The sequence below is a fragment of the Geotrypetes seraphini genome, chromosome 1, assembly GCF_902459505.1.
Source record: "Geotrypetes seraphini chromosome 1, aGeoSer1.1, whole genome shotgun sequence".
Lineage (NCBI taxonomy): Eukaryota > Metazoa > Chordata > Amphibia > Gymnophiona > Dermophiidae > Geotrypetes > Geotrypetes seraphini.
This window is the reverse complement of record NC_047084.1, coordinates 93,929,152-93,941,322: the sequence shown is the minus strand read 5'-3', so window position 1 is coordinate 93,941,322 and position 12,171 is coordinate 93,929,152. Positions and strand designations below refer to the sequence as shown.

The window sequence follows — 12,171 nt, the reverse complement described above, 5'->3', positions numbered from 1 at the left end:
TCCAGTCGGGTTTTCAGGATTTCCCCAATGAATATGCATGAGATCTGTGTGCGTGCACTGCTTTCAATGCATATTCATTGGGGAAACCCTGAAAACCTGACTGGATTGCGGCCCTCAAGGAGGGACTTTTGAGATCCCTGATCTAAGGGCTTCTTTTACAAAGGTGCATTAGGACCTTAATGCGCGGAATGCCGCGCGCTAGCCGCTACCGCCTCCTCTTCAGCAGGCCGTAGTTTTTCGGGTAGCGCGGGCTATAGCTAATCCAGTGCGTGCGCTAAAAACGCTAGCGCACCTTTGTAAAAGGAGCCCTAAATGTGCATACCCTGGACGAAAGAAGAGAAAGGGGTAACAAGGACATTTAAATACCTCCAAGGTATGAATGCACGGGATTTGGGATTTTTTCAACAGAAAAGATGACAGGGAATAGACTCAAAGTCACTTACCTATAATAGTTCTCCTCAGACAGCAGGCTAGCGGTCCTCACAAGTGAGTGATGTCATTCGATGAAGTCCAACATCTTAACATCGTAAGCAAAGTTTTGAGCTTTCTAGAAAGCTCTACTGTACATGTGCAGAGCTCCCAATGTTTGAGGCCAACTCACTTAGAGACATAGATATATTAGTTACGATGAAAAGCAACTAGGTTTGCATTAGCATACACAGCGCTGAACATGGAAGAGACAGTCTCTGCTCACAAGAGCTTACAATTTAGTTAAGACAAACAAACTGGACAAAAAGGAGCATCTATACTCACTGCTAAGGTGGGAAAATTACAGAAGGAATGATAAGACAGGTATGGGTGCTTAGCAAGTGGGTTGGACCGTGAACAAGGAGCATATCATGCTCCTTTGCGCACTCCTTCGTGCACCCTCTTTCCACCTCAATTTGTTCATTCTTTTCAGCAAGCACGGGGGATATAAGGATCACACACACCCCCACCCCCATACCCCCAGTGCAGTGGTCTTAGAAAGCTGAATGAAAAGAAGAAATCTAGCTTTTGTTTGTAACCAGTATTACTTATAAGCTTTCCTGGTTCTTCAATCTGGATGGATGTTATGCTCCTGAAGAAGCTGGGGTTTTTGGGTTGTTTTTTTTTTACAGTGAAACGGAGATCTTCCGAAGAGTGGGCCTGTTATCAAGCTAAGTGTGGATCCCTTCATTTTGGCATAGTGAATTTTTTGCCTTTTGTAATACTTGGATTTATGCTTGTTGATATTACACAGAAGCATTGAATAGACTTATAATTTATCTTATTATTAAAAACAGGATAAAAGAGAAAAATAAGATGAATAAAACTGTTCTGAGCTCCCCTGGGAGAATGGTATAGAAAATTGAATAAATCAATATATCAATAAGCTAAGGAGAGAGGGTTTTTTTTTCTGACTAATGATGGCTCCATGTATGTGAGCAGTATATGAATGCTAATAAGCTCTAAGGACTGTCTCCCTCAGCTCTTGAAATCTTTTCCTCCTCTCCTATATATTATGTAACTCCCATTTAATTTGTAAATGTTTCTTTGACTTTGCTGTAACTTTGAATAGAAGAGTTACATATAAAGATACATTTTTTTCTGGGAGCTTTATAGCTATATGCCCCTATTTATCTAAGATCTCAGCTTGATCAGCCTTGATATTTGGGGTTCTTTCTTCAAGAAGGTCTGGTTAGGGGGCTGGCCGTTTCCTCACTGAAAGTTCAGGTGGCTGGTGTTTCCTGTTTCAGGTCCCAAGGTGCCAGATGGTCTCTCTCTTTGCACCCAGATGTTGTCAGATTCTTTAAGGGTGCTCTGAGGCTGTGGCCTCTGGTTCGCCAGCACTGTCCATCCTGGAACCTGAACATCGTGCTGGAAGGGCTCTCGAGGTCTCTGCTTGAGTCTTTGCAAGTGCCACCCTCCTGGACCCGATAGTGTTTCTGGCAGTACCTAAATAAATTCATGTAAACCATTCTGAGCTCCCCTGGGAGAACAGTATAGAAAATTGAATAAATAAATAGTGTGACAAGTTTCAGCCTCTGATAATCAGACCAGAGCTTGTATTGTGACATCACAATGCCTCATTCCACCAATGCCTAAGAGCCAACCTCATCAGTGATGTCACAATGGCTTGATTGTCCTTTACTTGGCTCATTTCTACTACATCTTGATTTCTAGAGTGGTGCAGTGGTTAAAGCTACAGCCTCAGCACTCTGAGGTTATGGGTTCAAACCTACACTGCTCCTTGTGACCCTGGGCGAGTCACTTAATCCCTCCATTGCCACAGGTACATTAGATAGATTGTGAGCCTGCCGGAACAGACAGGGAAAAATGCTTGAGTACCTGAATAAATTCATGTAAACTCTTCTGAGCTCCTCTGGGAGAACAGTATAGAAAATTGAATAAATAAATGGCATGTGGTAGCAATACCAGCTCTGGTCTGGTTATCAGAGGCTGAAACTTGTCACACTATTTATTTATTCAATTTTCTATACTGTTCTCCCAGGGGAGCTCAAAATGGTTTACATGGATTTATTCAGGTACTCAAGCATGTATCCCTGTCTGTCCTGGTGGGCTCACAATCTATCTAATGTACCTGGGGCAATGGGGCATTAAGTGACTTGCCCAAGGTCACAAGGAGCAGGGTTTGAACCCACAACTCCCAGGGTGCGGAGGCTGTAGCTTTAACCACTGCACCACACTCTCCCCTTCTATCACAGTTGCTCTTTTTTGTATATTTTTGTTCATTTCTCTTTTATATTTTTAAAAATATTTTACCAGTTGTTAGTTTAAGAGTGATTGACATTGCCAGTACAAACTACAGCAACAAGTCTACAGATAATTGAATTTTAGATGTCAGAATTTAAATTGAAAATTAATACGAAAAAAAACCCCAAGTTTTTCTTTGCATCGCCAAATTTAAATGAAAACGTTACATCAATTGTTGTAAATGATACAACTTATAGCATCCAGTCGACCATAAAGATGCTTGGCGTAATTTTAGATCATACTCTTACAATGAACAATCAGGTTGACTTGGTTCGAAAGGGCTTTTATACTTTGTGGAATCTATTAGAGCATACGTCGATTGCTGGTTCAATCACTTATCCTTAGTCAGTTAGACTATTGCAACATTGTTCATCTTGCTGGTACCCAGAAAAACCTCCATAGACTGCACATAATTCAGAATGCGGCAGTCAGACTGATTTTCAAGTTGAGGCGCGGGTTAAGTTTAAGCTTGGCTGCATTTTGCTTTAAGGCACTAACAGGCTCAAATCCTGAGTATCTCATGTAATCTTTTATTATTACACGTTCTAAACATTTTAGAAAATTGCATCCACTGTTTTCATTCCCCTCAGTTAAGGGATGTAAATAATAATAAATAATAATAATAATTTATTTTTTTGTATGCCGCTAAATCAAAAGTTCAAAGCGGTTAACAACAGAAAAGATACGTACAATCAATGTATATAAAATACATAATACAATCGATAACAAAAATACATCAATTAAAAAGCGAGAAGAAGTTAAAACAGTATCACAACTAAAATGTAAATATGTCAAACAGGCGTGTCTTTAGTGATTTTCTAAAATCAAAATAAGAAGTAGCCTCAAGTATAGGTTTTCCAAGCCATATATTCAGTTTAGCGACCTGGAACGATAAAATTCTGTTGAAAAACTTCTTTTATTGACATGACTTTAGAGAAGGGTAATTAAATAGGTTTACTCTACGTGTACTCTTATTAGAATAGTTCAAAGAAAATTGAGAGGCAAGGTAATCCGGTAGCATCCCGAAAACTGCTTTGTAACAAATGAAAGAAAATTTAAACAGAACTCTGGACTCCACTGGCAGCCAGTGGAGTTTTTGATAGAAAGGGGTAATGTGCTCCCATTTTTTTTAGTCCAAACATGAGGCGAACCGCAGTGTTCTGAATCAGTCTCAATTTTTTGAGTATTTTTTTGTAGGCCCCTAAATATATAATATTACAATAATCCAAAATACTCAAAATGGATGTCTGCACCAGAAAACGAAAAGAAGGTTCATCAAAAAACTTCTTAATGGTGCGGAGCTTCCATAAGACCGAAATACATTTCTTAAACAGTAGATCAATATGTTTTTCCAGGGTTAGATGTTTATCGAGAGTTACACCCAATGTTTTTATGGATTGTTCAATTTTGTATTCCCACCCGCTCACATGAATCGTGTTTTCTTTTATCCTTTCATTGGGCGTTGCTAAAAAAAATTTGGTTTTTTTCAGTATTTAATTTCATTTTAAAAGCAGAGAGGGAAAATGCTTGAGTACCTGATTGTAAAAACCGCTTAGATAACCTTGATAGGCGGTATATAAAATCCTAATAAACTTGAAACTTGAAACTTGATCCAAAGCTCGATTTGATTTAAAATATTAGCTAAGAATAAAATCAGATGACAGACAGGTTAACAGGATAACCACAGTGATGTCATCTGCGTAAATGTAAAAATTGAGCTTTAGACTTTGCAGCAAATTACCTAGTGAAATAAGATAAATATTAAACAAAGTCAGGGATAGGGGGGAGCCCTGAGGTACCCCGCAAGTGTTGTCCCAGCTATAAGATAAGTTGTCATCCTTGAACACCCGGTAGGATCTTTTGCCTAGGAAATCCTGAAACCAATTAAAAACATTTCCTGCGATACCCATGGATTCCAGACAATCTAATAGAACGGTATGATCCACCAGGTCAAAGGCACAGCATCGATTCAACTGCAGAATCATAGCGCTAGTGCCTTGACTAAAAAGAAAATATAAATGATTTAATAGCGAGGCCATAACTGTTTCTGTACTGAAGCCAGATCTGGAACCTGATTGATTATTATGCAGTATGTTAAACTTATCTAAATAGGTAATAAGTTCTGCATTTACCATCCCCTCCATTAGCTTAGTAACCAGCGGAATACTTGCGATGGGTCTGAAATTAGATATATTATTTGATGATTCCTTAATATTTTTTTGATAGGTGTTATCACAATTTGACCCTGATCTTCTGGGAACTTCCCTATGGATAATTGAAGATTAATCCAAACTAGCAGAGTGGCTTTGAAATTAATCAGAGCCACTTTCATTACGTTTGGAGGGACCGGACAAACTACACCCCAGGGTGCTCAGGGAGTTGAGTGACGTCCTAGCGGAACCATTATCCGTGCTCTTCAATCTTTCCCTAAGTACAGGAAGAGTCCCATTAGATTGAAGATGGCTGACTTCATTCCACTCCACAAAAAGGGATGCAGGACGGAGGCTGCGAATTATAGACCGGTGAGATTCATATCAATAATGAGTAAACTTATGGAAACACTAATCAAACGCCAATTGGATATGATCCTGAATGAGGAGAATCTACGAGATCCCCATCAACATGGTTTTACGAAGGGAAGGTCCTGCCAATCAAATCTGATCAGCTTCTTTGACTGGATAACAAGAAGACTGGATATAGGGGAGTCCCTGGACTTGGACTTCAGCAAAGCGTTTGATAGCGTCCCACACTGCAGGTTAATGAGCAAAATGGGGTCGATGGGACTGGGTGAAACATTAACCACATGGGTTAGGGACTGGCTTAGAGGTAGACTTCAGAGGGTAGTGGTAAACGGTACCCTCTCCAATACGATGGAGGTGATCAGCGGAGTGCTGCAGGGCTCAGTTTTGACCCGATCCTATTTAGCATCTTTGTAAGAGACTTGGCTGAGGGGCTTCGAGGTAAAATTACATTCTTTGCAGATGACGCCAAACTATGCAATATAGTAAGCAAAAGCACACCAGATGAAAGCACAGTGCCCGACAAAAGCTCAATGCCCGACAGTATGACGCAGGACCTACTCCTGCTCGAGCATTGGTCAAAGACTAGGCAACTAAGTTTCAATGTCAAAAAATGCAAGGTCATGCACCTTGGCGGCAAAAATCCATGCAGGACTTACACCCTAAATGGTGAGATCCTAGCAAGGACTGTAGCAGAACGTGACTTGGGGGTGATCATTAGCGAAGACATGAAGACTGCCAATCAAGTGGAGAAAGCTTCATCCAAAGCTAGACAAATCATGGGCTGTATCCGTAGAAGTTTCGTCAGCCGTAAGCCCGAGGTCATAATACCGTTGTACAGATCCATGGTGAGACCCCATCTGGAATACTGTGTACAATTCTGGAGGCCGCATTATCAAAAAGATGTGCAGAGAGTTGAGTCAGTTCAGTGAATGGCCACCAGGATGGTCTCAGGACTCAAGGATCTCCCGTATGAGGAACGGCTGAGTAAGCTGCAGCTGCACTCACTCGAGGAACGCAGAGAGAGGGGAGACATGATCGAGACGTTCAAATATGTCACGGGCCGGATCGAGGTGAAAGAAGATCTCTTTTGTCTTAAAGGACCCACATCTACAAGAGGGCATCCGTTGAAAATCAGGGGTGGGAAATTTCATGGCGACACCAGAAAATATTTCTTCACCAAAAAGGTGGTTGATCACTGGAATAATCTTCCACAACAGGTAATTGAGGCCAGCAGCGTGCCAGATTTTAAGAAAAGATGGGATTGGCTGGTGGGATCTCTTCATGGAGGTAGTTAGGGGGTGGGTCATTAGAGTGGGCAGACTAGATGGGCCGTGGCCCTTTTCTGCCGTCATTTTCTATGTTTCTATGGAGGGCAATGTCCAGTCTACAGTATGATTTAACATACTTATTGTAGAACTTGTTGAATGTTTGCCAATCTATCTTAGAAAAGTTGGACCAACCCATATCGAATTTAGGGACATCCGGGTCCTGAATAATGGTGAAACCCCAGTGACAGTCAGTGGGGCCCGCTAAAGAGTACCTTAATTTTTGTACTTTTGAGTTTAAAAAAAAAAAAAAAATCAGCCAAATACAAGAAATTTCAGGAACGACTGCTATCTTTTCAGGCAGCCTCATGAACTAGGGATTCAAGAGCTACATAAAGTAATATAATTTACACTGGGTGGTGGACCAAAGGTTGCCCATTCCTGCTCCAAGATGTTTACAGCCTGCTGTTCTTATTCCACTGCTCTCTAACTGTACAATTTTTACCAAGTAAGGCATCCACAATTTTTGAAAATGCTAACAATTTATATATAGGAAAGAGTGGGAAATCATATTTATCTATTTATGTTTGGAGTTTGCAAGACTGCTTTCTTTGACCACTCAATAGTGTTTTTATATCTAACCAATGACAGTCTCTACTAAATACCGAGATAATCAATCATAATGTATATAAATCCTTTGAAATCAAAGTACAAGACATATTAACACATTTATTTCAGCATAAGAAAACAGAAACAAAAGGCTAACCTGTACAGTTACGTTAGCAGCTCCTGTACAGTTCTTATTTGAACTCCCACGGCATGAAAGCTCCATGCAAATTTGTTCTTCTCTGTTCATATACAGTTTGGACAAAGAGTCTAATATCTCTCCATCTAAAGCAACTTGCTGAGATTCCCGAAGGGCTGCCATTCTGAAACAAAATGCAGGTTTTTGCAGGGTAAATATCCAGGTTTCCTAACCTGAAGGTCAAATTAGTTGGGGGATTATTTTTTCACTTTTCTTAAATTATACCATAAAAGCAATTTTTAAAAAAATGCAGAATTCATACTTGTGAGTGTGAGGTACAGACAAATGAATAAATCTATTCATTTTAGAAAATCCCCCAAAATTAATAAAATTATGATTTGCTGCAAAAAAGAATCACCCAGCCTTGCATGCGCACTCTTACCTGCGTGTTCCGTGATCTCTGATCTGTGATCAGTAGGTCCGTGGCGGCAGGAGTGCGTATGCGCGCTTACCAGTGCCAGCGGCCGGAAGAGAAATTGCAAAGCACCGGCCTCCCTGCTCTACAGGTCCTCCATCCAGTCCACCAAAGCGGCCTGAGCAAAATGACCTGGCAGGACCAGAGCCGGTGCAGGATTTGGATTTTGTTTTGTCAGCCCACGTCAGCGCCTTCCCGCCTCCGACTGCAGTTCCTGTTTCTGGTTTGGGAAAAGCGGGTGCGCGGCCGGAAGAATGATCGACGCAGGATTTGGATTTTGTTTTGTCAGCCCATATCAGCGCCTTCCCGCCTCAGACTGGGGTTCCTGTTTCTGGTTTGGGGGAAGCGGGCGCGTGGCCGGAAGAATGGCCAGTGGGCGTGTACCCTGAATGAAGAATTGTCGCCCTGGAGACTAGGTAGCTCACAAAAAAAAAAAAAAGAAAAGAAAAAGCGCTGGTAATTCTGTACTTTTACCGAATCTACCCCCCCCCCCCCCAATATACTCCAGCAGACCCTGCAAGCATTCAAGGATGCCTGTCTATACAGCGGGACAGAGAGAGATGGCCTTGGGGAAGGACGGAGGGGACAGGAAAGGGAAAGATGGCAAAAGGGGTGCAACAGGGTCAGAGAGGGTGTGAAAGGGGGGAAAGGGAGAGATGGAAATGGTAGCACCGCTGCTGCTTTGGGGCACTGAGGGAGGAGGGGTTGGTACGTCAGGACTGCCTCGGGTAAGTAATGGGGGTCCAGGAGGCCAGATGGAGGGGTCAGGATATAAATGAGGCTATTCTAGCACCCGTTACTGTAACAAATGTAACAGGCTAAAACACTAGTATTTTTTATATTCTTCCTTTTTTGTCCACTGGGTGTTTATTGATTTCGTCTTCTATCCCGTTGTCCCCAAAGAGCTCAAAACGGGTTACAGGTTAAACATGCAAAGTATACAGTTAATAGGTTAGGATTTGCACTGGATTTACCATAATTTCAGTACAAATTTACATTACAAGTTATTATTCTAATTTAACACATACTTGGTTCTAATACTAACATGCATAACATACAGTTTACAATGCAACTTTTCCAGTACAAATTTTATCCTAATTGACACACTTAAAGACAGTTTACAGGTTGGATTTACCATAGTTACAGTAAGTTTCCTTACTTGACACATACCGAGTTCTGGTCCCAATATTCATTTCTTTGTGATCCATCGGTCAAGGGCAGGGGTTAGGTGAAGAGATATGTTATTATTGCTTTCCTAAAGTTGAGGAGTCCTTCAAGGGATCTGATCTGCAGGGGCAGTCGATTCCAGTGGTTCAGTATAAAGTGGGAGTAGGAACCTCATTTGGCGGTTTGAAGTCTAGGGCAAGACCAGGGGGCGTTTTTCATCCTGGGAGCGGAAGGATCGATTCGGCACATATGGAGGAAGATTAGCCATCACATAGTCCGGCACCATATCATGCAAAGATATGAATGCTAGCATCAGGCCCTTGAAGACAGCATTTGGATACGGGCAACCAGTGAGCTGACACTAGATGCTGGGGGACAGGGTTGCAGGCATGGAGGTTTTTTAGAAGCCTGATCGTTGCTTTTTAAACACACTGGAGATGTTGTATGTTCTCTGCCATAAGACTGTTGAATAGTGCATTGCACTAAACCATGCAGGAGAGTACTAAGGCACAGAGTAGTTGGGTGAAGCTGGACTCTGAAAAGTAGTTCCTTATTTTTCGGAGTTGTCGTAAGTAGTAAAATGAGGAAGATACTACTTGAGAGATATGGTCAGAAAGAGATGGGTGCCGTCAAGGAGTATTCCTAGGCTGCGTGCTTGGTCTTTTGCAGTTATAGTAGTCGAGTTCCAGCACAATGAGGGACGGGTGCAGTTGCAGCATTCTTTGTGGATCCAAAGGAGTTCCTTATTGTATTAGTTTAGTTGTAATTTGTTGACAGACGCTCAGTGTTTGATTTCCGAGAGGCAGTTTAGGAGTTTCGCAATCTGGGCATCACGAGCTTCTCCCAGCGGTAGGTACAGTTGGATGTCATCAGCGAAGAAGTGAATCTGTATTTGATATTTGCGGGCTATGTCTATGTTGGGGTTGCTTTCTGGTTGACGGTTGATTCGTTGTGTAGGTGTGGTTGAATGTGATCAGATGGTGATCAGGCCAGGGTATTGGTTTGGGGTTTGCGGGGTATCTTTTTGAAAAGAGATTAGATCCATGATGTGGCCTGCAGAGTGAGTTGGCGAATGGACCATTTGTTCGAAGCCTAAGTCTGATAGTGAAATGGCTATCTGGCAGCCCAAAAATCCTTCCTCGCTCATTACTGACACACGAACAGGCTCCTACTGCATCAGGTTCCGAGTCTTGTTCATAGTTGATGCAGAAAGTGAATGAAACGAAAAAAGACCGTGCTTTTTATAGCTGCCCTGTTACCTAGATGTCTGGACTGTGATTGGCTGGCAAAAGCAGCCGCCTGATTGGTCAGAAATAATGCATGCTAATTGGACAGTTTTAATCCAGTTTTGAAGGATGATCTGTATCAACAAAATTGTAAAATTAGAAACAAGTGATCTTAAAAAGTTGATTCTAATAGCCAAATGTATCCCTTATAGTGTGGTGGTTAAAAGCAGCAGTTAGGATCTGCGTACCGATAGCCTGGATTTGGCGCTAAGACTCTGAAGCGGTGGTTACTGGCCACAAAACGATCGTCAGCTTGGCCTGTTTGTGTTCAGTAGTTTTTACTATTAATCATTCATGGCTATTTTTTTGCTCCCATCTGCTAACTTTAAACTTGTGCGAAAGTTTTTTGCCTATGATGCTTGCTTGGGTGGAAGAGTGTGGGTCCACCTCTCCGTTTGTCTGAGGCTTTTCTTTCACTTAAGTAATAAGCTAGCTTTCTTGGTTGTGTGGTGCTTTTATCTTGGACTGATATTTTTGGATTTTGGGATTACACTTCCCTCCATTCCTCCCTGTTTTTTTTGTGGTCCCTTATAATGTGGTACAAAGAAAAATCTATTGGATCAACAAAGAAATTTTTTTAAAATGGTCAGAAAATTGAAAGAATGTAAAAGTCACAAGCGGTTCCAGACTTCTGCTTGATGCAATTAATAGAGGCATAAGAATTCAAGACTTTCTCAAGGAGTTCAGTCTTAAGGATACCATTTATATACTTGCCAATGCCTGGAGAGATGGAACTAGATCAGCATTAAAAGCTGGCAGAGGGAGAGATGCTGAACCACAGATGGGGAGCAAAGTGGGATACATATTGGAAGAGAGAGGGAGACATGGCAGAACTAGCGGAGACAAGGGTCTCTGGTTCTTGAATATCTGTAAGCCTCATCTCACAGAGCTTCACCGATGACTCCCTATTTCTCTAGAACCTCTCAGCTCTGTCTGTGTCCAGAACTGAATACTGTACCTCCAAGCTCACTTGTTTACATTGATTGTAATTTGTAATCAGTGATCAGAACCCAAGATAAAAGCATAATCCAGCCAAAACACAGACGAGTTGGGTCTGCACCATACATTTGCCTGATTATAATTGGTTCATACTGGTGCACCACATATTTATTTGGAGCTAATTGCTTTCTTGAATTATATGTGTTATTATATTGTTTTATAAGTGTTTTTATGGCTCTTTGTGAGGAGTGATCATGAGGAGCTAGCTAAACTAAAGGTAGACAAAGTGATGGGGCCGGATGGTGTACATCTGAGGGTGCTGAAGGAACTTAGAGAAGTTCTGGTGGCTCTGCTGACTTGCCTTTTCAATGCTTCTCTAGAGTCTGGAGTGGTACCGGAGGACTAGAGAAGGGAGGATGTGATCCCTCTACACAAAAGTAGAAATAAGGAAGAAGTAGGGAATTACAGGCCGGTAAGTCTAACTTCTGTGGCAAGCAAATTAATGGAAACGCTTATAAAACAGAGAATGGTGAAGTTTCTGGAATCCGATGGATTACAGGACCGGAGGCAACATGGATTCACTAGAGGTAGGTCTTGTCAGACAAATCTGATCAATTTCTTTGACTGGGTGACCAAAGAAATGGAGAGAGGGAGTGCACTACATGTGGTATATTTAGATTTTAGCAAAGCCTTTGGCAGTCATCTACACAGACGTCTAATAAATAAACTGAGTACCCTTGGGATGGGCCCCAAAGTGACGGGCTGAGTCAAGAACTTGTTGAGTTGAAGGCAACAAGGGTGGTGGTTAATGGAGATCTTTCTGAGGAAAGGGATGTTACCAGTGGTGTGCCTCAAGGTTCTGTTCTTGGGCCTGTTCTTTTTTAACATTTTTATAAATGATATTGCTAAAGGGTTGTCAGGTAAGATTTGCCTCTTTGCAGATGATACCTAAATCTGCAATAGAGTAGACACCCCGGATGGTGTGAATAACATGAAGAAAGACCTAGTGAAGCTTGAAGAATGGTCTGAAATTTGG

At 41.7% G+C, this 12,171-nt stretch overlaps 1 protein-coding gene across 2 annotated transcripts in view; it reads right to left on the bottom strand.

The window, feature by feature from the left end:
* The window catches only part of EPG5 (ectopic P-granules autophagy protein 5 homolog), a 244,378-nt gene that overhangs the window by 102,415 nt on the left and 129,792 nt on the right, over positions 1-12,171 (bottom strand). For both annotated transcript variants that reach the window (XM_033935200.1, XM_033935191.1), the window contains exon 27: positions 7,290-7,452. In XM_033935200.1, coding sequence (XP_033791091.1) covers positions 7,290-7,452 — 163 coding nt within the window. The remainder of the gene's footprint in view (positions 1-7,289; positions 7,453-12,171) is intronic.